Source organism: Sorex fumeus, unplaced genomic scaffold (genome assembly GCF_029834395.1).
Source record: "Sorex fumeus unplaced genomic scaffold, SorFum_2.1 ptg000018l, whole genome shotgun sequence".
NCBI classification, from domain to species: Eukaryota; Metazoa; Chordata; class Mammalia; order Eulipotyphla; family Soricidae; genus Sorex; species Sorex fumeus.
In genome coordinates, this window is record NW_026606075.1 from 6,018,557 (window position 1) to 6,045,670 (window position 27,114).

The window sequence follows — 27,114 nt, forward strand, 5'->3', positions numbered from 1 at the left end:
CTGGCTGGTGTCTGTCATGGTGGAGAGCAAAGGCAAAGCATTCTCACCATTCAGAAAGTTCTCTTGGGACAATATTGCAAAACAGTTATAGAGTCAGTAGGTAGGCGATCTTGGTGATTGTATATAGTTCAACTCTTTCACTTCACAGGTGGCTCACCCAGAATGATGTGCCCGATCACTTAGTGAGATCCCCGCCCCCAAACTCCCAGGTACTGATCTCTATACACCACAGGGCACACTGACTCCTGGTTGTGGTGCCAGCACCCCATGTGTACCCTGGCACCTCATGGGAACTGTATTCAGGGACTCCTCCTCTTACATCACGAACGGTCTCCATGGTGATGCCTACTTTGATATTTGGAGAGACCTAAGGTCACTTACAAACTCTACATGATACAGAGAGAGAAAAGGAACAGTTGTGGGAGGAAAACTAGGGCAGATGCATTCGAATGAACCAGCTCCGCTTCATAATAGTATCATCCAACTTGCTCTGTGTAACGTTCTTTTATAGGCCTGAATTAAAAGTAGCAGTTTTACACAAGCGCACTCAAACTTTCGGTTTTCAACCTGGCAAGTATATTGTTTCAGAACTGGTTCTTCCCTTTCTATTTAAATTTTAACTTTTTCCTATTGATCTCATCTCTCCTGAGAAATGTTGTCAAGACCAAAAGTTTTCTTTCTTTTTTTTTTTCAATTTTTTCTTTAATTGACTCCCTATGAGACGGAGCATTACAAAGCTGTTTGTGATTGATTTTCAGTCATACAATGTTCCAACACCCATCCCTCCATCAGTGTATATTTTTCAGCACCAGTGTCCCCATTTTCTTTCCAATTCCCCCCATCACCATACTACCATCACAGCAAAAACTTTCTTAACAGTGTCCCTTTCCTAGGGATAAGGTCCTTTTTCTCCAGAAAGATAGGAAGACTTGCCTGGCATGCAGCTGATCTGGGTTCAGTTCCCAGCACTACATAATAGCCCTTGAGTCCTTCCTGACATGACCCCTGAGCAGAGAACCAGGGTTAAGCCCTGAGCACTGCTGGGTGTGGTTAAAAAAAAAAATAAAACAGAAACAAAATGATGTCCTTTTTCTAGTCTCACAAAGCTGACAACTCAAAATTGATGCTCAATAAATAGTTCAAAAAATATTAATGACTCTTCTTTTCTCCTCTTTTAATCTCCTTGAACCTTACTACTCTGATAGGTGTAATGGAAGAAGTTCCAAAGTCAGAATTACCTTTCAGAAATTCTTTAATCTATCCACTCCTTGGCCTAGTGAAAATACATAGTTTGGGGCATAAGCCCCACAGAGTAATGCACATTAAAGCATGGGTGACAGTGAACTAGAGTAGACAAAGTCTACAGAAATGTTTATATGTGTATGTCAAAGTGTTTGAACTTTATTTTTAACCTGGGAGGTGGTATGGTGGCATTAGGCCTCACATGACAGTGTTTAGTGGCAGGGATAGTCGGAGCTGTTGCATGCAAAGCATGCCCTCCAGTCTATTGGGATATGTCTTTGGCCTAGTATTTTAACTCTTTATTTTTTGTGAAGGGTGAAGAAGCAAGGGCTGGCAGTGCTCAGATCTTAACTTCAGTTGCTCTGCACACCTCTGGTGGGGTTTGCAGCCCCATCCATATGGGGTACGAGGGATTGAACCTGGGTCAGCCTCATGCAGGGCAAGTGCCCAATTGACTGTATTATTTCTCCAGCCCAGAAGGTAACTCCATTGTAGGAGGATTCTAGGCAACCTTTTAGGTTTGAGCTCTTTTATCTCTCAGGTAAAGGTTTGTTTCTTGGCTTTACCAGGAAAAGGCTATTAACGTCTTAGTGATTTAAACTAGGTTCAGTTTATTTTTATTATTTGATAAAAATTTTGGGTGGGGGGGGGGGTTCTTTAATGGAGACTTACAGCCACCAGATCTCAGCCCTGCTGCCTGTCTTCCTTCTTTCATGCTTCTCCACCCAGCTTTTGCCAAATATTGGAACTTCATTCTCCTTTCATATTTTCCCCCAGCATACACACTCCTGTCTGTCTCATTCAGTGTGACAATTAAAAGCAGCTACCTTTGCATTCACTTCTGGACCCCAAATCCGTCTTCAGTGTAAATGATCGACTTCACTGAAGCTTCTCCCCAAAAGGGTATTTGGCCGTCTCCTATTTTAGTATATGTGCTGCCAAAGCAAGCACTTGACCTTCTCCTTTCCCCCAGAATCTAGTGGGGATTTTAACTTCTTACTATTCTGGACTTGTTGTCTGTATTTTGCACTAAATCTTTTTTGCTTGGTTGGTTTTGGGGCCATACCTAACTATGCTCGGGGGTCACTTCCATTTGTGCTCTGGGGATGATTTCTGGTGATTGGGATTGAACCCAGGTTAGCTGCATGCAAGACGACCAGCTCACCTGCTCCTGTCTCTCCAGCCTCAGCATCCATGCTTGAAGCATTCTCTTGGCATTCTTTACAGCAGTTTCCATGACACATCTCTCTTCCGATTTCTTTCTCTTTACCTTTGTTGGTGTCTTTCCATTCTCCTATGATCTTCCTTTTTGTCTCTTGTTTCTTTTAAATCTTGGTCTTTCCCACAGTTGATTCCTTTGAGATACTTCCTCATTCCTTCGAAGTTGCGATGTCCAACATTTTTTTTTTTTTATTCCTGGTATAAAGCCCCAAATCCTCCGGCACACCCTGGGTGATGTTCCCATGTGGGTTTTCTTCTTCCTTTCTCTGGTTTTCCTTTCCAACTCTCTGACCAAACGGAAAACTTTTTTTTCTCCTCCAAGAACACTTCTGTTATTCCCCCTACCAACACCCCACTTGTGTAGTCATCCCTCTAGATCAGCCCAGGCATCACTGCTTCAGGAAGACTTTGTCTCGCTTACAGGACTAGGTGAAGTGGTTGAAGTGCATCTGTAGGACTCCCCACCCCACCCTGCTCTCCAGCATCACACTGATGATCACATGATCACACTGTCAGAATGTCTAGTGGGGGCTGGAGCAATACTACAGCAGGGAGAGCGTTTGCCTTGCACATGGCCAGTCTGGGTTCGATCCCTGGCATCCCATGTGGGTCTCCTGAGCACTTCCAGGAGTAAATCCTGAGTACAGAACCAGGAGTAACCCTGAGCATCTCTGGGTGAGACCCTCCCCAAAAAGGGGGGAAAAAATGTTCCATTCACTGATCCTTGTGTCCTTGTGCCATTAGACACAGCGCTTATACAAAGAGGAACCATCTTGGTCACAGTCCTTGGTAAACCCTGTATCTATGTACCTCACACATTGCTTACCAGGCAAACCCTGCCTAAATCGTTATGAAGTGAATGACAGGACTATTTTATTAGCATTTTTCAGACAAAATTTAATGTTTGCTTTATAGTTAGGCCATTGTATCTAGAAAAAGTTGCTTTGAAGAAGTAAAATTATTTTATTTAAAGAAACTTTCTAAATAAAATAATTTAAAAATTATTATAATAGTTTGCAGATAGAAATTTAGCTATCTTATATCGAAATTTCACCAGGTGGTAAATTACAAATCTATATTTTTTCAAATATTTAGGCTGATAACAAAGTAATTTTTAATGCCTAGCGATTCTTTTGCCTTAAAATTAACATCTTATTAAAAATCAAATCAGGGCTGGGGGGATAGTACTTGCCTTGGGTGGTGTACTTAACCTTACAGCCTGGCTCACCTGGGTTCAGTCCCTGTCACCATATGCAATCCCCTAAGACACTGCCAGGAGTGATCTCTGAGCACAGAGCCAGGAATAAGCCCCGAACACTGCCAGGTATGGTCCAAAAACAAAACAAGTCAAAAAAAGGGGAAAAAAAAAGGACATTTTGTTATGGTGAGTCTTTTTATCCACTCAGTTCTAAACTCTTGCTTGTCATTGTTCCACTGAAAGAAAGTTCTTTATATTCTTCACATCAGTGGTGACAATTCTTAAACGTAGTGGCTAGCAAACAGGTAGAACTTCAAGTGCTTGTCATGACTCTGATTTTCATTCCATAAATGGATTCTTATTCAGAATGTCATGGATCAAAGTCCTTAAGAGCTCATTTTACGTCTCTCCTCGAGAAATACTCTGAAATGAAGAGGGACTTTGGCAGCTGCTTGATCTAAAATGAGCGGTGTATGGTTTCTTTGGGGACTTCAGAGTGACTCGGGCTGCTGAGGTCAAGATTTACCCATTTTGCCTTGACTATGCCAACCAAGGGACATCTCTAACCAAACAACCACTGTCTTACTTGCCAGCTCTGGAGCATCTCAGCTTAATTGCCTGGGATTTATACAAGATAAAATTACAGTATGTGCAACAAATGACTCATATCAGGTGACACGAGAAAGAATGACCCAGGCAGAAGAGGAATCCCGAAACCGAAGCGCAAAAGTTATCAAACATGGTGGACCGTATGTAGGTTGGTATAGATTTGTTTTTTTCTTCTTGCTGATTGGAATAATCCGAGATCATTATAGGAAAATACCAGTAATGTTAACTCACTGCAAACACAGAACTTAGTTTTCATAAAGTTTTGGTTAATGAGCAGATGACAAGGTTTTAAGGAACAAATGACATGGCCAGAAGTCCTTTGTTCTCGTTCTTATTTTATTTTGCTTCGTTTGTGTTTTGTTCTTTTTCTGGGCCAAGGATTGAACCCGAGTCCTTTGCACAAGGGTGATGCTGTTCCACTGAGCAGCACCCGCAGTCTGTTCTCTTTATATCGCTGGCCCGCTGAATAGATTGAAATTTTCTCTCTTTCATAAATCCTGAATTTTCTGTTGGCCCTTTATTGCTACTTCACAATACTAGAATCTGGTCTAGTAACTTTATTGCGAGGGATTATAATAGGAGACCTGTTGTATTTCCTTTGTCACGGGCTGGTGTCCCTTCAGTGATGCAGTATCGCTTTGGTTTTGCACTGTGACTTGGGTGATTTTTATAGCCAAAACATATGAGTAGAATTTTTGAGTTCATGACCTCATTGTCACAGGCTGTATTACATTTTCAGAGGATCTCTATAAATAAGAAATTTTTTCTACAGAAGTATTCAGATGTGCTGCTAGCAAAGCATTCGTTTATACCTCAACTGTAAGGTGGTTTGTAGACCTTTTTTCCTCAGCCCCATACTTATCATCAGCCCTTTCAAATATACAAAAAAATCAGACTGAATAGGGAAATAACACTGGCCTTGACCTTAATTTCTTTGTGTGGGTTTTGGTCTGAGGCCACCCGGTGTGGCCGTGCTCTGGTTCTACACCTGGGTTGGTGCTCATGAGTGCTCTGGGGACTCGTGTGTGGTGGCTGCTAATCTGGGCCTCCAGCATACAAAGCATTGCTGAACGGTGTCTGGGGCTCCAGTTTTAGTGGTTTAAAGAGTTGATATTATATTAACCGTTAACCACGGTAGGAAGAATCAGAAAGACTTTTAGAAAAATAAAGATATTTTGCTTCTTAGAACGGGAAAATGTTCTTAAGTGATACTAAAATGCGTAAAATTTAAAAATAGTAAATCTTATCTCATTAAAATGAAACTTCTTTTCTGCTATAGACCCTGATAGGAGAATAAAATAATTGTCTGTAGGTTTAATTAAAAATACTTCCAAACTACCTATCCAATGGCGATATAAAGAGCCAACAAACTACAATAGCAAAAAATAAACAGTCCAGTTTAACAATATGAGAATATGTAAAGAAATTGCATCTGAAGGAGATTGTTCAGTATTTCAGTTGAGTGTTTGTTGGTGATTACAAAGTAAGGCTTAAAAATCCATTGAGTTACTTGCAAGCTAAGTGGCCAATAACTTAATTTCTATCCATTTCTTTATTTGTAAAACAGATACAAGTAGTTTCTATATTCCTATCAGGTTTAACCAAAAGAATATATGCAACCCTACAAAATAAAAGTAATTCTGGTTAAAAAAAAATAGAATTAGAAAGAATGAGGACGAGTTCTTTGAGGCACTGGAGAAGTTTAATAACACAAATCACTCAGTGGTAAATATTGAAAGGATATTTGAAATGCTCACCGAGAAATGATCTAAAAAATAATAATAATAATATTTAAAAAGTCTCCTGATGCACCACATCCCTAATCAGCATCTTTCCATGGTGTGGTCTAATCCTGCTCCTGTTTTCCCATTGCTGACCCAGCTGCAAATTCAGCTCTCAGAAACTCTGCTAGTGCTGCTAATAAGTATTTCTTTGGAACAAAGCCAGTGCTCCTGGGACTTGGTGCTTAGCTTAGATACATTTAGTTTGGTTTAACAACAATTCATGGCTTCCCTGGGTATCTGTACCCCTGGGGCCTGGTTCCCTGCCCAGTAAATTCCCAGCAATAAGATTTTCACCACCCCTTTCCTGCAGAGTGAGGTAACGGCTTTTCAGCCTTCCTTTTTTTCTCACTTCTCTTCAAAACTTCTGCACTTGAGAATCTTAATCTTACTGTTTCTAAGATGCACACTTATATGTATAAAATTCCCTTTCCCTGTTACGAACTACCTTTTTTACTCTTTCCAAAACCACCCATTTATTTATAAACAGCTAGACAACTTGGTATGTCTGAAGGAATTAGAAGACTAAGGCCATTCACATGGGGTTTTTCTTCCCAATCTAACTAGCCGAAAACCTTTAACTTGATCTGTTAGAGAGTGTCCAAGTCCGCAGTTCCTGTACTTTTCCATGAATGTTCCTTGGGCAGCCCCTGCGCTCATGTGCTGTTCTCTGTCTTGTCAAGCACAATTCCTGGGCAGAATTACGAAACAGACAGTTCAGTGCCCACAGCCCCACTGTCCAGCCACTCCCTGGTCTTACTAGGGAAGTTTAAAACTTGCAGAGTTTTGGGGCTGGAGAAATAGGGCCCTTGCTTTGCACATGGCCAACCCAAGTTCGACCCCCGGCACACTCAAGTGCCCTAGAAGTGATCCCTGAGTGCAGGGTCAGGAGTAACCCCTGAGCACTGACAGCTGTGCCCCCCAAACAAAAAATTAATACATTTTAAAAATAAAGCTTGCAGCGTTTCTTACTGATTTGACAGGGAGTCGCTCATTATGAAGTGACCTCATAAACTCTGAGGTAATCGAAGCTTGAGTAGAATTTCATCTCTGCTGTTCCAAGCACAGCTGATTCCCCAATCTCCTTCTGCTGTGCCTGGCTGCTGAGCTGCACAGTCCAAAAGCTGCTATGAACCGCCTCTGCCTTTTATGCTCAAACTCAGATGACATCCAACTCCTTTTATGTCTCTTAGTGGTGCCTGTATCTATCCCTAGAATAATTTTTGTTGCTCTCATCTTTATCTTCAGTTCTTCACCTTAGAATTCAAACCTAGACATTTAGGCGAATCACCCTCTGTTTGTGTGTTTGGATTTGGGTCACTTCCAGGGTGCTTAGGGCTTACTCCTGTACTTAGGGTTTACTCCTGACAGTGCTCAGTGTACCACAGAGGATGCTGGGGATCAAACCCAGGTCAGCCATGTGCAGGGCAAATGCCCTACCCACTGTATGCTCTCTGGCTCCAGACACGCCACTCTTTTAAAATGTCCAGTCAGGCCAAAATGAATCACAGAAGTCCAATACTCCAGGTGGCTCTTCTGTTCGTTCATTCATTTTACTGTTCCTTGCAATGGCTTTTTTAGATCCTTTTCCTTTGAACCTCATCCATTTCCAATCCATTCCAGTGCTTCTTCCAGGTAGTTCAGCATGCATCTTTCTGCTTTTTTCAGTTTATCAAAAGTATCTGATTCAGTAGCTGGAGTGATAGTACAGCAGGGAGGGTGTTTGCCTTGCATGCAGCCAACCCGGTTTCAATCCCCATATCGTCCCCCAAGCACCGCCAGGAGTAACTCCTGAGTGCGCAGCCAGGAGTAACCTCTAAGCATTGCTGGGTGTGACCCAGAAAGAAAAAAGACATTATCTGGTTCATTCGGTCAATTCTTGATCACCTCATCAGTCACCTTTCAAAACCCAGCACTTACTGTTTGGATGCACAAGGCTCCCTTGCTGTTTCACTAGTGGACACTCGTCTAAATTGTGCCCTCACCTTTTGGGGTAGGCTCTGATTACTGCTCTATTTCACATGATGGGTTTGTTGGTATCAGCAAACAGCGAATGACATGCTGGGCCTCATTTAAAAAAAAAAAACTGTGTCCTTTTGTTAAGACAATAGAAGATGCCTCTTGAATTCATAATAGATCAAAATGATACCAAAAGCTCAGCTGTGCTGGCTTAGAAGTACCTGTCGAACAGGGTTCCATTCAGCAGCGTCAGCCTCAGCAAAGGACAGCTGAGACGAATGCTGGCGGTGGCCCAGTGCCAGGCCAGGCCGCTGACAGCTGAATCAGGGCACAGCCCAGCAGAGGGGCTAAAGAGAGCTCCCAAGGCCACCTGGCCTTAGCTCCTGGGACAATGCCTGCTTCTCCCGAACTGTGGATTGGAAGAAACAAAGCAGCTTTGCCCCCAAGACTGCAGGAAAGGGTTTTACCTAGAAAATACTTTCCTCAGCAGCAGTTCTGGCCCTAGTCGGGGCATGTATTTTGGGAGCAAACTCTGTTAGAACGCTTTCCTTTTTTTAGAGAAAACCACTAACTGAATCCATTGGTATCTTAAAACTTCTCAGATTCTACCTGAATTTTGGGTTTTTACTTGAATTGCATATTTTTTTCTTAAAAAAAAATATTTTTATTGGGCCCAGAGCGATAGCACAGCGGGGAAGGCATTTGGCCAACCAGGGTTTGATCCCCGGTATCCCATATGGTCGCCCCAAGCACCGCCAGGAGTAATTCCTAAGTACAGAGCCAGGAGGAACCCCTGAGCATCACCCAAAAAGAAAAAATATATATATTTTTTATTACTGACTTTATTTTTAATATTTTTATTTTATTTTTTTAAATTTTATTAAAGAAGCTTGATTTACGAAGTTATTCATAGTTGGATTCTAGACTTAACTCTGTTCCCGTCTCAATCCCAAACCACCACTGTCTTGTTCCCTCTGAGGTCTCCAGCTTCCCTCCCAGCCACGCGTATTTTTATTCAGGTTAGACGGTCTTAGGCATATGAAGAGACCAGTCTAATTTTAGGGTTCATTGTCTACCTTTGCAGCCCCTGCACCGTCCATCTCATGGGTCAGTTTGGGTCTGAGTGACCTTGAATGCGACTTCATTTCTTTCTCCATTGGAAGAAGGAGGCATTTTCAAGAGCTGATATTCCGGGTCCTGTGCAGTTGGGGAGCGTGTGTGTGCTGGTAGTAAAGCCTTAGGAAATGTGCTCCCCAACCCAGGCGGTAGAGGTGGGTTTCACTGCCGTGGGTCATGTATGTCCTCATGAAAGGCCCCGCCTGTGTTTTGAAGCCTTGGGTGCGTGTTGCCAGGGTTTGGGGCAGGTTCCACAAAGCAGAAAAACAAATGCAGAAGACTCTGGGGTCCCTTCTGTCCCTTTCCCCCCCTTTCTCCCCCAGCCCCCTTCCACGTTCCTTCCCCACCGTCCCTTCCATCGGTTCACCAGGGCCTTAGACAGAGGGGCAGACGCCTTGCACGGTTCACAGTGGGAATGCTAGACGTGGGCTCCTTGTTATGAAACGATTCAGAGATAGTCCCAGAATACCCAGCCCTGTCAGATCCGCCGCTGCTGTTTATATAAGGAGCCCAGGGAATTGATTAGCAGTTGGGTCTGGAAAGAGAATTAGGTTCTCCCAGAGGCTTTATTAAAAAGGCTTTTCTGAGGCAAATGTGAAAGGGGGAAGGGAAAAAAGAGAAGAAGGCCTTTCTTCTGCCCTCTTGGAACCGACTCTGTTCCTGCTTTGCTTCCTTTTCCTCCATGTTTTTCTTTCACCTCTCAGGCCTGTCGCTGCTGGCAACGTGTTGTTTTCTTCACCTGTGGTCTGTCTGACCCGAAGCCAGGGAGGCAACAGGCAAGTGACCTCTGAGTCTTAACTCAAGTCACACCGTGTACCAAGATGACTTTTGCAGCGTTGGAAAGAAATGAGTTGCCCCATGACTAACTCTTTGAAAGAAAAACACAGGTGAAGGTGAAGTGTGCATGTTGGTGGCAGGAGAGGGGTTAGCATGGTGACATGCAGCCGTTTCAGGCCCGGGTGAGAGTCCCACCCATCATGGCCACCTCTCTCAAGGCAGGGGGAGCCCCAAGATGCATCTGCCTTCTAGCTACTTGGGGGAAGGGAGAGGGGAGCCCAGGAGACTGGCACTCCCCCGAGACAGGGCTGAGGCGGGAGGCAGTGTCGCTGCACGAGTGTCTTCTGAAACATGGGGCTGCACTGCCCCTTCTGTCTGGGGTTTTCCTCTGCCCACCTCAAGTCATTCTAAATGGCCATTTGCGGTGTGTTGGAGCTTAAAAAAGACATTTCCTGCCCACCCCCTCCCCAGAGGGATGAGAGGGAAGGACTCCACTTGGGGGAAAACAGAAATGAAACAAGTTTGAAGAGAACAGAAATATGGAATTGATAGCATTTCGCCAAGTGGTGTGACCTTGGCCCTAATGTTTGGTTCAAAGATTCCTATCGAGACCCTAAAAACTGGTGGTATTTCTTAACTCTGTTCCGCTTCTGAAGCGGCGGTTTGGCAAGGTCGCATTGGCTGTGGCAGAAACGTCGCTGTGTCTTTAAGGCAGCTTGCTGGGCAGTGTGGAAAAATATATGTTGATCCTGGCCCCTCTGCTGCCTGCTGGCTTGCTTGGTCTTCTCTCCTCTTGCTGTTCCTCACTTTGACACTTTGCTGGTCACTTCACTTTGCCAGCCAGCATACGCTGACTCAAAGTCACCTTGCCCTGCTCACAATGGAACCTCAAGTCCGGCCTGAAAACCTTTATTTAAAATGGCAGTAACAAACGTCCCACAAAGAAGTCCAAAGAGGAAAGCATGGCTGTTGGTCATAGAAACATGCACAGACTCAGGGAGCACTTTGCATTTGAGCTCATCCCATCACTGCACGCCTCCACTTTCCAGTCCTGGGAGGGAACCGATGCCCGCCCCATCAGGTTTGCCCAGTTTCACCTGAGAGATTCCCAGTGCCCGGCTCTAAGCGCGAGTACTGTTCTCCACGTAATTGTTCCAGAATAAATAGTCATGCCCTGCCCATCTGGTACAGCCAAGCTATCTCTGAATGAAGAAAACTACCGAAAGCTATCTATAAGTCTAAAACCTCCATCTGTCTCTCAACCTCTAATTGCCCCTTGATCTAATCGCTCTTCTTATCATCAGGCAATGTCCCTGTAATGTTAAGTTCCTTTGTTGTGCAATACTTTGATCTGATATTTGCCATTGGTTAAGTGCAGAGTGTCCAGAAGTTCAGGAGCCAATGAAATCATTTGTCTCTTCGCATCTGTGCCAGGAAGAATGGTGTCAGACAAGCAACCCAGTTGGCCTGGCTGTGGGAGCACCTGAACAGACAGAACATCCATTTAGTAAAACTCCTGCCCTTTTAGGTTATTTACCTCAATACCTAAAGCTGTTCAGACTTATCCAAGTCTCCTTGGCAACTGGTTCTTGTCCTGAAACCATCTGCCTTGCACCGGATCCCGTCTTTTCTTTCTCCTCATTAACTAGAAAGTAAGACTGGGGGTCTTTGACTATATTAAATGAATTGTAAGGTTCTGTTTCAGGAACAAAAAATCCATTCGGTTCCATTCTAGCTTCTGTTTCCACAATACGGAATGATTACCCAGTGCCAGTGGCCAGCCCTGTCCTCATAACTTTAAATATCTACACAGTATCTGGGTTACTCCAATTTACAATCTTTTCTAAAAGTTGCCACTTGCCGAACACTTGTCCCTGTTAAGTGTAAGCAAAAAAAAAGGTGGGTTAGTGGTATGAAGGACATCAGCCCGTGCGGAAATGGTGTGAAGGCCTTTACACTACTTTCCACACCTCTGGCTATTCCAAACTCTCAGCACTGCAGAGATCCACTAATCTGCTCCACAGAGAGTGTCTGATGGCTTAGTGGGTTTTGCATTTTGGTTTGGAGTTAGGTTGGTTTGGTTGACAGAGATTGGTGGTGGGGATGTTGGCTTTGGGCCACACCTGGTGATGCTCAGGGGTTACTCCTGGCTCTGCATTCAGGAAGGACTCCTGGAAGTGCTCAAGGGACCATATGGAATGCTGGGATTGAACCGGTTGGCCTAATGCAAGGCAAACGCCCTCCTGGTGTACTATTGCTCTGGCCCTGTTTGGTTGGTTTTATTGTTATTGTTGTTTTTGTTGTTGTTGATGTTATGCTGTAATATGCTTTGACCTATTGAAAGGGAATATTGCTAGTAGATTTTCTTCTGAAAGTTAACCTCAAATTATACCTGACTCTTTTTGTAGTTCCTGAGTCTGTGAAATTATTACATGATGCCTTTATGCAACAAAGCATATGGTCTTAGTGAAGTAGGATAGGTACTTCTGCCATTTCCCATGTTTACTCTCTTTATATCTGCCAAATAAATGATGTAGGGTATGTATATTTAAGTTTAGTACAAAACACAGGTGAGCATAGAAATAATTATTTCCCCTTAACATCAAATACCTAGAACCTCAGGTTTTCTGGTCTGTTGCTCTGCTATTGTCTCTGATTATATTGCACATAGGTGACTGAAATACTTCCATAACACTTACCAAGCCAACAGATGAGTCCATGGAAAACAGTGAAATTTTAGCCATTGATTTAGAAGACTGGCATTTGATCTCTTTTTTACGTAAAAACTGGGGTCAGGAGCTAGTGCAGCAGTTAGGGTGTGCGCCATTAGCAAGGTTCGATTCCCCTTGATGCATGGTTTCCCCCTGGCACTGCCACATGCCCTGGAGCCCACCAGCACTGACCGACAGGGTGACCAGGTGTCCCCAGCACTGCTTGGCCAGAGCAGTATTGCACCCTCTGGCCCTTGCACCAAACCAGTGGCCAGTTGGCTGTGAATGCTGGTGCCCCCTCAACCTCTTGAACACTGCTTGGGAGGCCCAATAATTATTTTAAAATAAATCAGGGGGACACTAAAGTAAGTTGCCTCTATTCTCTCCAGAAATGAAGCACCTGACTCAGAGTTGTGGACACTGAGGTCTTCATTCTCTGCAAGTGGCAGTAATATCGTTTCCATTGTGCCTTTAGGGAAGAGAGTGCAGATTCGCAAGGCACCGCAAGCTGTTTCGGATGCGGTTCCTGAGAGGAAGAGGTCGACCCCCATGAACCCTGCAAATACTATTCGAAAGACACACAGCAGCAATAGTGTTTCCCAGAGGCCCTACAGGGACAGGGTGATCCACTTACTGGCACTGAAGGCCTACAAGAAACCGGAGTTACTGGCACGACTGCAGAAAGATGGTGTCAATCAAAAAGACAAGAACTCCCTAGGAGCAATCCTGCAACAGGTGAGGACTGCCTGCCTGCTCAAGTTGAAAAGTTCATCTGAGAAAGCTCAGAACTGCTGCTCTTGTTAAGGCAAAGACATTTCTGGATTATTTCCATCCACGGAATAGGGGCTATAATACTGAATATTGATTTATTCATTCATAGGAATTAATCAAAATATGGGTGACTTATATTGGGTTTTAGAAGTTAGAGGCTCCCGAATGGCTCAGCACAAATCTCAAGTTTCAAGACACTGTCTATATTTGGATTAAACAAATTTTGCCCTGAAATCCCATTAGAAAAGTAAGCGAGACATTTTTATTGTCTGCTTTTAATAATGACTCACCTAAGCCACTGCTGCTTTTTTTATTGGTTTATAGGGGTGAAGTTGTGCAATGTATTTTATTGGTATAAGCTAGAAAAATTTTTATCCAATAAATAGTTTTAGGTTGTGTCTTGCCCTGCATACTCTTTGCTGCCTATACTACTCTGCCTTTTACTATCATTGAGTATGTTGAGATCAGTCACTTTTCCCCTTTACATATGAATATATAAAATTTGTGCGCTGATTAATTACCTTATAATCACAAACCTACGTACAAAAAGTAGGTCATTCATTTTGTGAAAGTCAGTAGTTTGTCCTGCTGTAACTGCCCACGTTTATTCTGACTTTGGGTCATACAAGTTGATGAGTATTCAGTGTATTCCTAAATGACAATCTAGCTGTTTTGCTTTTATTCTTTGATTTGTTGATTTTGGGGGTCAGACATAGCTGTGCTCAGGGTTTATCCTGACTCTGAGCTCAGGGATCATGCCTGGTGATGCTCAGGGGTTGAACCTGGATCAGCTACAGGCCAGGCTCTTGCCCACTGCACTGTCTCTCCGGGCCCCTATTTTTTTCTCTCATTCCTTCAAAACATCACACTTCCAAAGTTGTTCTTAAATTCATCTCTTAAAACGTAAAAATTGCTGATTTTTACCTAAACACCAGGAATGATGCTTCAAAGTTTTGCTTTTTTTTTTTTTCATGTTTTCTCTCACATTCAAGACATAAATTCTGGATTAATCCCCAAGTTATCACAGTCAATCTTAAGGATCTTTAGAAAACAATTTTTTTTAATTTAGGCACTGCCATGTGCAATACTGTTTATAATAAAATTTAAGGCATACAACGTTCCACAACGCACTCACCATCACCACCAGAGTGTCAGCATCCCTCAACCGAGTCTCCAAGTTCCCTCTCACCCACCCCACAGCTTCTTGATAAACTCACTTTTATAGACTGACTCTCAAGGACCTTTTTATTCCCTTAATTGAGTTTCTTTATAATCTACACCTAAGAAAGATCATTCTGTATTGGGCCTTCTCCTCCTGACTGAGGAGAAGGAATTCCATCCACATAGCAGCAAATTGCTTGATTTCATCGTTTCTTATAGCTGAGTAGTATTTCATTATGTATATATACCATGGGGGGAGGGGGGTCTCGGTTTTGTTTTCTATCCAGTCATCTTTCTTAGGGCACTTGGTTTGACTCCAGATCTTGGCTATGGTGGATAGTGCTGCCAGTGAACATAGAACAAATGTCTTTTCAAATGTCTTTTGTGCCCTTGGGATAGGTGCCAAAAAGTGGAATTGCTGGGTCATATAGATGATCAACACTTTATAAGTTTCTGAGAAGTGTCTATACTGTTTTCTTTAGAAGGTGAACCAGGTGACATACTCACCAACAGTAGATGAGGGTTCCTAGGAAACAATTTAAAACTCTATGTCACATGGCAGTTTTAAGAGCTTAGAGACAAGATGAAAGAAAGAATGAGGGTGTGTGTTCAACCATTTGTTTGATCAAAGGGGAAGTTCAGGTTATGAATCACAAAATATGTGGTGGCTGAATCTTCAGAAGGTTGTAAAGTACTTCCTAGGTTAAAGGATGAGACTGCAAAATGATGGCAGAGGGAATGCATAGAAGCTGCTACTGATTTGTGTCTGTAGTTATGTGATTATATACGCCTAGGCACAAATATTTTTTAATGTGTGTGGACTGAAATTCTGACATGAATGTAATTAGATTCTCCATTTGGTATGATCAGAATAATCTCACCCTGCCTGCTATTAGAATCACCCAGAGAGTGTGTCTCAACCAGGCCCCAACTTATTCCAAATGGGTCACAAGTGAGAATAACATAAATGGGGAGCCAGGGGAGGGGGAGAGAAAGCAACTTGGTAGGATGGTGGAAGGGGAGGAGCACAAGGAAGAAACACGGTTGGAAAGTGTCCGTAGTCGGAAAAAGGTTGGAAACTGCACTAACCCATAACCAGATGACACAGGGCAATGGAGTGGACACTGAGCCATTGACAGGAAAAGGGGAGAGATGGAAAGTGAGCAAGTATTTGGGCAAGAGAGAATCAGAAATTCTATCTTCCATCATAGATTCTGTTTAAAAACTGCCTGTTAGATTCAAACGGAAGAGATGTTCAAGAGACACACGCGCACACGCACGCGCGCACACGAATTTGATGTTTAGAAGACAGTTGGAGCTGAAGATCTACATTAAGGAGTGGCATGTAGATTGGATGGGCTGGAGCGATAGCACAGCGGGTAGGGCATTCGCCTTACACGTGGCCAACATGGCCGACCCAAGTTCGATTCCTCTGCCCCTCTCGGAGAGCCCGGCAAGCTACCGAGAGTATTCGATGTGCCAGACACAGTAACAACAAAGTCTCCAATGGAGACGTTACTGGGCCCGCTCGAGCAAATCGACGATCAACGGGAGGGCCTTTACCTTTTTTTTTTTTTATATGTAGATTGGATATTGAAGACCTAGCTAGTAAAATAGTAAAACTCACTCCCAGTGAGAGGTTGGAGAAATAACCTTAGGAGGGGAATAGGATAATGAAAACAAGAGAGAAGATAGATATTGAGCACTCTAGCAAAGAGGAATATGCAAAAGAGACAAGAAAAAGTCATCCTGGGGAACATAGAGATAGTACAGGGTGGTCTTTGCCTTGCATGTGACCGACCTTGCTAGGATCTGGCCCCCTAAATACCACTATGAGTGACCCCTGGTACAGAACCAGGCATTAGCCCTTGAGCACAGCCAGGCACGGTCCAGACCACCCCCGCCTAACCCCCACCCCCTCCCAATCCATCCTGAGGGGGAAGTCAGCACAGGGCCTGATTAGAAAAGCAGAGAAAAGCCTGGTGCTATTAGTATGTGGAGTGCCAGATCCTAGGAAAACGGCAACAGGTAATCTCAGGATCATTGTATTTATGCCTTCAAGAATTTGGTTGTATCTTTATTTATAAAATTAAATTTTCAGGTGAGCCTTCCATTTTTCTCTTTGAGAACAATAACAGTAGATTAGCATGCAGTTTATGGAAAAAAAAACAACAACCATAGTATGTGAAATAGTACTTTTAAAATAAACAGACTTTCATCTTTAAAAATACTCTTGGTAGGAATTAACACAAGGAGTATCTACCTACAGGCTTTAGAAATTGCTCTGAAATCTATACATTTTGTGTTGGCATGGTATCTACGTTTGGACAGTAGATATTATAATTAAAGGATAAGATTATACTTGGAAATCAACTGTCTAATAATAGTTATTTGAGGGTTATTTTGGTCTATGTTCTAATTTACAGATTTAGGGAAGCTATAAAGGCTTTGAGTAAGTGTTTTTTCAGGAGAAATGGCAGGTACGAGGAACAAACTTACCTATCTGAGAAAATGACAGGCACAGTTATCTGAATTGATACTCAGTGTGGAGATCATTTCTGTTGACGACCGAAGGGAAAGTGTCTGCCATATTTGGGCATTATTTGGATTTTTCTTCATATAAGAGACTAAAGATTTTTTTTGAAAAAAATTTTTTATTGAGATACTGGGATTTACAATACTGTTAATCACACTTTTCATGCACACATCATTCCAACACCTTGGCCAGCAACAGAAAATCCAGTTCCCTCATTCAATATCCCAAGGACTCTTGCCACACCCACTCACCCAATGTAAACTCAGTTCTATAGATAAAATCTTCAGTTCTGATGACTTAGACCATTTGTTGTTCCTCTACTCTTTCTTTTCTGAGACTAAAGATTTTTATTCTCATTCCAAAGTAATGGAGTTAATGACCAGAAATAAACAGTAAAAGTATTCACATAACTGAGGTCTCTTTGACTATAAAAAAAAAATTATTAAAAAAAAGAAAGAAAAACAGAATTTCTGTCCCTTTTATTTCCCCTACTGTGGCTTAATGCTTGATTAGATAATCTGACACACATGCAGTAGCCGTTCAGGGGTGGACTACTTAACCACACATACAAAGTTCTGACGCCTCCAATGAAGTGGGATAGCAATTGTTGAGCTCTGTCTGATAGCAGTTCCTTGGGCCTGTTGGTGTGTTTCACTGGAAATTCAAATCAGAAGCTACCTGTTATAGACTCAGAAATAGCAGGAGGGGAAATCTAATGCTCTGTTTTCACTCTGTGTATTAGGTAGCCAATCTGAACCCTAAGGACCTCTCCTATACGTTAAAGGATTATGTGTTCAAAGAGCTTCAGAGAGACTGGCCAGGATACAGTGACTTGGACAGACGTGCATTAGAGTCAGCTCTCTCTAGGTAAATTCTCTGCGTCCTTGTTTCCCCTTCAACAATGATGCAAGAAGGTCATTGTTGCGCTCTCTGTGCTCTTGGTACTAAGACTCAAAAAAGGAAGCATGGGTCAGCATTCCATCATGAGCGCTGAGAAAAGCCGTCCCTAACTGGATCCCGTATGTCATTCACAGAAAACTAAATCCATCTCAGAATGCTGCCAGCACCAGCCGCTCCGAGTCTCCTGTATGTTCCAGTAGAGACACTGCGTCTTCTCCTCAGGTATTTCATGAAATTGTCTAGTCATAGGCCGGAAATAGCTGTTCCGGGACTTCTAGGTCAGGCCCTCTGATCTGTGGCCAGGGAAAGACGTGTAGAGCTTGCCCGCCTCAAGCCACAAAGCTAGTTCATGGCCAAGATTGATGGAGAATTCAGGTCTCTGCTTCCAGCCCAGAATCTTTCCCACCACGGAACACTGCTGATCAAGTGTCTGCTTGCTTTTTCATCTTTGAATTTTATTATGGGGTGCTAGGGTGACAGTACACAGTGAGTTGGGCACTTTTCTTGCACATGGTTAATCTGGGCTAACCCCTGGCACCCCATAGCTTGGCCAGGTAGGAGTGATCCCTGCGCACAGAGCCAGGAGTAAGTCTTGAACACTGCCAGGTGTAGCCCCAAAACTAAAACAAACTTTAAATTTTGTTGGAGGACTATCTACTTTAAAAAAAAAAAGTCTCAGGACTGGGTTCTTTGTTTCAGTATTGAAGGTGTTTGTTATTATTTTTTCCTGTTTTTATGATGAATCATGATATATAGTACTGTGAATGATAATTTCATGCATGCATTGTTCCAACACCACACCCACTACCAGCCTGTCCCTTCCCTAAACTAATGCCACAGGACCTCTCCCCCCTCCCACCCTGCCCCCAGGTGAGCTCAGTTCTGGAACCAAGACTCCAATTCTGTTACCTGTGTTATTTATTGCTTCCTTACTATGTTTCTCATTATCCCATACATGAAAGAGATTATTCTGTCTGTCCCTTTTCTTCTGGATGACTTTACTCAGCCTTTTACCTTCTAGTTCCATCCATGTGACAGCAAATTGCATGGTTTCATCATGGCGTATAGCTGAGTAATTGTCTGTTGTATAAATGTGCCATAGTTGCTTTATCCGGTCATCTGTTCTTGGGCACTTGGGTTGTTCCCAGAACTTAGCTGTTGTGAAAACTGCTGCAATGAACATAGGGGTGTACATGTCTTTTCGAAATAGTGTTTTGGGTCCCTGGGTTAGATGCAGAAAAGTGGAATTGCTGTCTCTTGTTGAAGCTCCTGTCTTAGTCTGGAGAAGAGTATCCAGACTGTTTTCCTAAGAGGCGGAAACATTCTCACCAGCAGTGAACGAGGGTCTTTTCCCCAATTCCTCAGCAGCACTGATTTTTTTTTCCCCTGTTCTTTTTTCTGTGTGTGCCAATCTGACTGGTGTGAGGTGAGAAGATAATTACCTTTATCCAAACATATTCTGCACAAATAAATTCTTGAGGAAAATATTTTTATAATAAGCAGATAAGCAAATCCTTCCATTCTCACATGTTTCCTTAAAGTGCTTTCAATTAGATTCTAACCAGACAACTCCAGTCAATTTCCATTACAGTTTGGGGCCTCCCCTAGAGACTCAGCCCATCCTGAGGAAAAGCAGAACAACCCTGAGTAGTAGAGAGACCCTGAGTTCCAGGTCACATGGTTCTCCGAGGACACAGCCAGATTTCAACTCTAGATATCCTGGGTCTCTGGCACTTAGAGTACAGCACATTTTTCCACCTTAGCACTGCATTAATTCTACATCATTTTTTACGACCCTGTTAAGAATAGGAAGTGTGTTTTCTCTGGACTTGCTTCCCAAGGCTTAGGAAGAAGGGACAGACACGAAGCAAGAGAAGTCAGCATGCCCTGGGCTAAAGGCTGTGCGCATGTCTGAAAATGTTCGACATCTCTCAGCCATCTCTCCCTGTCTTTGGGGAAGCAGCCACAGCAGCAACATATAAGTAGTTCTGCCCTGGCCCTTGCACACACATTGTAGACACCTGGCTTTAATGCCAGCACCGTTAATGCTCAGATCTAATTGTACACTAGCTGCTGAACTGAAGACAGAATAAATTCATGGGACGGTTAACTCTGACTTCCGGGCAAAATTAGAAGTCACAGTTATGACATTGCCATGTACATTCTGTGCTTCTTCTCAGTTGTGAATTTTCTTTTTAATTCAAATACTGTAATTGTTGCCAGCTGAGGTAATATTAGCATGGAAATATATTTTTTAAGTTTTTAAAACTAATTCTACATCATTTCTATGGCTCTACGGACCAATTATAAAGACTTATTTTTTAGTCCAGTAATTCAGGGGTTGTACTTGATCACATTTCAGCAGTGATTGTGGGACTTAGAGAAATCCCTCTGAAGGCACTGCTATTCCCTTCTGAAGATACGGGCCAAAACAACTGACAGTGCAGTATCCCTGTCTGGAGCATTAAATACACACATGCTTCTTGTCCCTTACCCACTCGTGTTAGTGTTTACAGAGTGAAGTATAGCAAGCCACATTCTCCTCTCACCCGTTCCACCTGGCCAGCTGTGCCAACAAGGGGAGGAGAACCCCACTGTGACACTTCCTCGGAGTGGTGGGAGCCATTATAAACTGGCATAACCACTTGCCACGAATTTGGGGTGAGGCTGAATGATCAGAAAGCATAAATTCGCCTTTTTTTTTTTTTTCAAAAAAGAAATGTATGTTTTGCCAGATTATCTTTCTACATGAGAAAATCAATTTCCATGTGACGGTTTGTGGTGCATTTGTTTTTGCTTTAACTTGGAGGGGAGGGAAGACAAACCAGAAGGGAGATTGAAGTCTCAGTGACACCATTGTTCATATGGTCACGGTCAAGCGTATGCTCAAGTTTGGTGACACTGGCTTGGTTTTTGTTTCTCTTCCCTCTCCCCCCCCACCCCCCCCCCCCCCCCCCCAGAAACGGCCCGTAGATTCAGATTTCATCGATCCTTTGATGAGTAAAAAAGCTCGGATATCTCACCTGACAAATAGAGTGCCGCCAACTCTGAATCCCACCAGTGAGAAGCTGGGTGCGGGTCTGCCGCCGCCCCCAGTAGCCGCTGCTATCCCCAGCCCCCCGCCGCTGCCTTGTACCCACCTGCCCGTCTCCAACCCTCCCCAGACTGTCGACTCCAACTCCAATTCCCCCAGCACTCCAGAAGGCCGGGGGACTCAAGACCTGCCCGTTGACAGTTTCAGTCAAAATGGTAGCATCTATGAGGACCAGCAAGACAAATATACCTCTAGGACTTCTCTGGACACCTCAGCCCCCAGCTCGGATCTCCTCAAGTGTCCAAAGCCTACGGAAGAAAACCATTCGTCGTCTCACAAAAAGTCCAAAAAGAAGTCTAAAAAACACAAGGAGAAGGACCAAATCAAAAAGCACGGCATTGAGATGATGGAGGAAACGGAAGAGGATCCCGAAAGAGAAGAGGAAGTTGCCAAGCTCAGCGATGCCAGTCCAGACTCCAGTGAAGGTATCTGGTCCCGGTTCAAGTCCACAGACTCCCTTAGCGAGCGGGAAGGTGGGCTTAGGAGTGAGCGGGTATGCTTTCAGGATTCCTGGCGTCTTCTCATCTTTTTTCTGTCCTTTGACCTCCAGGGTAGTCAGCATGTCAGAACTGTGCTCTGGAGCAGGTTTCTTCCCCTTGCATTTTGAAGTAGTCTTTTTTTTAGCCAGCCCTTGAACTTGGCATTTGCCTGTTAATGGTCTGCTGTTCTTTGAGGATGTCCCGTCCCCCCAGAGGTAGGCTTGCGGCTCTTTTCCCAACAGGAGCCCAGCTTCGATTCTCAAAATCAGTTAAAGTGATGACAAAAGAACGGCCTGTGGTTGATGATCCTCAAGCTGATTTAACCCGGCACACAGCAATAAAAAGAATCATTTCCTTCTTTGCCAAAGAAAACAGGGTCACCTTTGATTTAATGGATATTAGCGCAGGGGAAATGCCGTTTTTAATAAAAACAGGCAAGGTGAAATTACATCAGCAAGGCCATAGCGTTATCTTCCGTCAGAGTGGAGACAGCTTGACTTTAGCAGTGCTATAGCTGTCCTATTAGTTTGCTCTCTCTTAAGACTTTTTCCCCCTGAATTTTGAGAACCTTGTTTTAATCAATTGGTATCGATTCCCGTTAGTAAAATTAAATTGTTCAAGCTTTGGCAGCTTTAAAAGCCAAATACCATGGGATAGAGCAAGACTACAGCAGTTGGGTGTTTGCCTTGCACACCGCCAAGCCAGCTTCCATCCCCAGCGTCCTCTATGGTCCCCTGAGCACCAGGAAGAGTAATTCCTCAGTGTAGAGCCAGGAGTAACCCGAAGCACTGCCGGGTATGGATCCCAAAAACAAATAATTAAAATAAATAAAAGCTGAATGTCCAGCAAGTCTAAAATGCTTAAGCTAAGATTTCACCTCTAAGGAAAAGCTAATCAGTAGGAAGACTGCTGACCCGGTGGTGTAGTCACCTTTAAAAGCCAGCAATAAATTAGATTTTTCTTATTTTTTAAAACTCCAAAACTTGCTGCCTTGCATGCTAGCAAACAGAAGTCCATCAATTTAACATTTCCATTCAAAACCCAGAATAACGAAGGCAAAATTCTCCTTGAAAACACAACTTTAGAAAAGTTACTTTAATGAATGGAGTTTAAAGCAGTGGTTTCCAGCCCTGTTGGCCTGCAGGCCAGCATCAGGTTGCGCCTGGCTAAGGACCAGAGGCTGTGAACCACTCGTTTAAGCAGTGCACCCTTTGTGGGTCTTCTGTTGTCAGCCTTCAATATGATAACGGCAAGACTAGCAGAAAGGCAAAAATGCACTGGCTTAGACTAGCTGAGAATTGCAGTTCAGAGCACACAGATGTAGGTAGAACCTAAAACACAACCCATTAAAAAATAGGACATTTTTATGAAGGGAAAATTAAGGATGCGGTAATGGATCATGAGATCATAGCTGAGGTAACAGATGAGGTCATGAGTGAGGCGATGGTCAGGTGAAGGAGTCACAGAGTCAGAAAAGGTCTGGGGGACTGGGAGGGGGGCACCAAGTAAAAGCAGCAAAGGTTCACTTTCATCAGCTCTTCAGAGAGGAAGTCACCCTTCTTGCTGACTTCTTGGAATGTTGGCAGTGGAGGCCAGTCCATATAAAAACATGCTTCTGATGTGCCTTACCTTGGCTTCATTTAAAATGGCTCAATTTGTCACAGGCTATAACACTGAAAGTCTATGATCCTTAGGTTTAATGAACCATTTTACTATATGGGAGAAGCTTTGATTATAAAGCAGTATGTTGTAATGCACTTATTGACCTGGATTGAGTCTCTCCCGTGTCAAAATACACGTCTTAGAATATTCAGATCAGCATAGTGGCCCAAAGGTATGGGTCTGGCCTCTTCTTTGAGGTGGTGAAACCCCACTCTGAGAGCTTGTAAACCAGTTTCCTGGATGTGCTTGCAATCCTTCCCAGCTGCGGAGGGCCATCCTGAATCGGAGCTGGTGTGGGGAGGACCAGACCCCAATAATAGAGGCAGACCAACCATTAGCAGACTTAGTGTCTGAGTTCTCCACAGAGGGTGCAGTAGCTCTCAGAATCAACTGGGATTATGACAAGAGAGATATTCATACACGGCAGCAATGGGAACTTTGTGGCAAAGGTGAAACCAGGAGATACAACTAATACCTTTTCCTTTAACATATAAGCTGTGGTAAAAATAATTATTTTATTTCTGGCACATTCAAATGTGTGTATGCACACACACACACACACACACATCCATGAACAATCAGGTCACATTGTCTGCGTGATTTTGTTCAGTAAACTTTACTTTTTAAACCATTAAACCAGGAAATGATCTAAATTCACATTGGTTTCAGCTTGAACCATTTATATGTTTTGCCAGTAGACAGAATCACAGTTTCAGTAATTAGTTTAAGTTGTTGTTAAGTGATTTTTTTTTTCAAATCACGCCAATGCAAAGTCTAAATTGACCTATCTTCTCTGGAAATGTTATATTCCAAAAATTGGACCTTGGAGGGGTTTTCCACTTTCACACAGCGTATTCACTAGCTAGCGGCAGCCTGCTCTGGGTTCTGCAACTCGGCCTCTAAGTATAGAGAAGCCTGTCCTTTTTCCTAGGCTTGCCTTGATGAGGGAAGACTTCGGGGGTCTGACTTTAGTGCCCTTCTCTGTCCCCCTTTTAGAAATCAATGTGCATGATATCCTGAGGGCTAGAAATTAGAGGCGTAGAAGTGGACATTTGAGGATAACTTATCTGAAACTGCTTTAAACTGGTGGGCAAACCTCTTTCCCAGACCCACTGCCCATGGACAAAAAGGACAACAGGAAAACTAGTGCCTGAAGCAATCTGCTACCTGACTTGATGTCTCTTCTGCCTTGTTAGACTCCCATGAAAAGTGATGTTGATGTAAAATTTGTATCTCCCATTGTCTGGCGACATCTGCCACCACGGTCTCTGAATGACTGGGCAGATGCCAGGACCATGGAAAGAATAGAAGAGTGACCTCGCGTTGAGATGGAATTCCTTTCTGGTGCAGACGCTGCCACTGCGGGCGTTTTCAGTGGCCAGCTTTGGTTCTGCTGGCGCTGGTCACTGGCCCCTATTGTCTGTGCTCAATTGCATTCTTTACCCACTGTTGCTTGCTGAGATGGAAGAATAGCATTCGAGGGCAAGTGTTCCAGCTGTTTCTGATCTATTTTAGAATCGGGCATTTTGGAACCAGACGGTTTGGTGAATGCTGCATTTTTCTCTTTTCCTTGGTAGGAGTTAAAGACGACCTCACTGCCGCCACAGAAGCTTCTTCAACCATTGAACTCCCAGATTACTTGATGTAAGTTTCCACGTCTCCCAGTGGGAGAGGGTCTCGTTGAGTTTGATGAGTTCGAGAGCGGCCGCAGATTCTGTTCCCGTCATTTGCAAATCAGAAAACTAAGCCGTTCCCAAAATAGCGCCCTCTAGCCACCCCTGCAATCGAAAGGCTGCCATTAAGCCTGCTGCTCCCACGCCCGCCGGCGTCTGCCTAGCTAGCGGCAGCCTGCTCTGGGTTCTGCAACTCGGCCTCTAAGTATAGAGAAGCCTGTCCTTTTTCCTAGGCTTGCCTTGATGAGGGAAGACTTCGGGGGTCTGACTTTAGTGCCCTTCTCTGTCCCCCTTAAGAGGACAGTATATGGCAGAGCTTCCTCCTCCGCAGTTAATACGGGACAGAGGAGCGATAAGATAGATTGCTTTATATGTAAGCGCAGCCCATGGTCCAGTGAACTTTCAAGAGGAAAGCACGGTGAAATCTGATCTTCTAACCTTGGTAGAACCAGTTGCAATGGTTTTCTTGTTAGGGCAATGCACTGCTAAATGCTGAGCTGGGGACATTTTTGTAACTGGTGATCACAAAAATTATAACGTGGACACATAATTCTAGCTTTTTGACAGACTCCAGGGCTTCCATAAGAAGAAAAGAATTAAGTTGGAAGTGCCTAGAAAAATGGAGAGTGAAAGAGCAGACAGGTCTGACTTCGGACTTGAGCGGATACCAGGAAATGGGGTGCATGCAGGGGGGAAAGTGGGGTCAGGGTCAGGTGTGAACCTCCTTCCCTTCCTGGCAGCACTGATGGGACGAAGTTCAACCAGACTGTTGAGGCATCCCTGTCCCAGAAAGCGGTCCCTTCCCAAGTAGAGAACTTGGTGTCCTAAACGTGTGTTCCTTTGGCAGAGTGGCACCGTGGCAACTACTGGCTGGGGGGCGGCCTGGTTACCCACCTCCCATAATTCAAGGGGCATACAAAACTGGGGTTCTGGCGCTGAGGGAGCTTCACAAGGCCAGCCGCTCTCCCCAGGAATGGCAAGGCAGAGGTCAGAGGGCGCCTGCATCCCCCTTAGGACGGGACCACCCACCAGCAGGAAACCCCTTCGCTAGAGCAGTTCTGGGAGCTGAGCCCTCCTACGCCGATGGTGACATCCTCATTCTGTGACAGAGCTGTGACTCAAATGCAGGACAGGATCTTGCCCTGCTCACCACCCCCCAAGGCATTTGGGCAGTGCCAGCTTCTGTCTGCTTAATCAGCTGATTCTACATTTCAAAGCTTTTTGACAATTTTTTTAAATTTTTTTTTAAATTTTTTTATTTTTTTGCTTTTTGGGTCACACCTGGTGATGCTCAGGGGTTACTCCTGACTCTGCACTCAGGAATTACTGCTGGTGGTGCTCGGAGGACCATATGGGATGCTGGGAATCGAAACCCGGTCAGCCACAAATGCCTTATCCACTGTACTGTCGCTCCAGCCACAGCTGTTCGACAACTTAACTGATCTAAGTGTTGATTCTCCCTAGGTGAATTTCTGTGGGTACACTTTATATTGTGTTTGCTTTTGTTTTTCTGCCTTAAAAAAAAAGTCACAAAAGTACATAGCCTGTGTGATTAGTTTAAGTAAAGGCAATTTATTTGTACCAAGAATGAAGTCTAAGTGCAGCTCTTTCCTAAACAATGGTGAGAAACAGCAAACAGAACACTCACCTTCTCAAAATGCAGACCTTAAACTTTTTTTCCCAGCCTCCAGATGAAAAACAAGATACACTGCAAGACCTTAATCATCAGCCTCTGAATAATTTATACTTCACCTAATTTCTATATAAGAATACTCATGCTATTTGTGGTTGTGAATTGTCCAAGCTTTAAAATTTTATTCCATAACTACATGAGGAACCAACTGTAGGACCAGAAAATTTTTTTTAATTTTTTTATTGAATCACCATGAGATGCGGTTATAAAGCTTCCATGTTTGAGTTTCAGTGATACGCTGATAGACATTCAGTGATATACCCATCCCTCCACCCATGCACATCTTCCACCATCAGTGTCCTCAGTATCCCCCTCACCTCATCCCACCCCTCCCCCTGCCTCTCTGGCAGACAGTCTCCCCCATACTCTTCTGTATTGCTTGTTATGAATAGCATAAGATGTCACGTCTCCTCAGGAGCAGCTGCGCGTGCCTGGAATTCTAAAATTTTAGATAATTAGGGTCTGGAGAAATCTCTGCAGCGAGCTGCTCGGTTCCGAGGTTCTTTTGTGTGTCTCTGGTTCATGGCCATT

At 43.7% G+C, this 27,114-nt stretch overlaps 1 protein-coding gene across 1 annotated transcript in view; it reads left to right on the top strand.

Moving 5' to 3' along the window:
* The window catches only part of ELL2 (elongation factor for RNA polymerase II 2), an 87,852-nt gene that overhangs the window by 52,333 nt on the left and 8,405 nt on the right, over positions 1–27,114 (top strand). The window contains exons 4-9 of the mRNA XM_056112505.1: positions 4,255–4,418; positions 13,090–13,349; positions 17,825–17,949; positions 18,117–18,204; positions 20,943–21,501; positions 24,795–24,861. Of these exons, the coding sequence (XP_055968480.1) occupies positions 4,255–4,418; positions 13,090–13,349; positions 17,825–17,949; positions 18,117–18,204; positions 20,943–21,501; positions 24,795–24,861 (1,263 nt within the window). The remainder of the gene's footprint in view (positions 1–4,254; positions 4,419–13,089; positions 13,350–17,824; positions 17,950–18,116; positions 18,205–20,942; positions 21,502–24,794; positions 24,862–27,114) is intronic.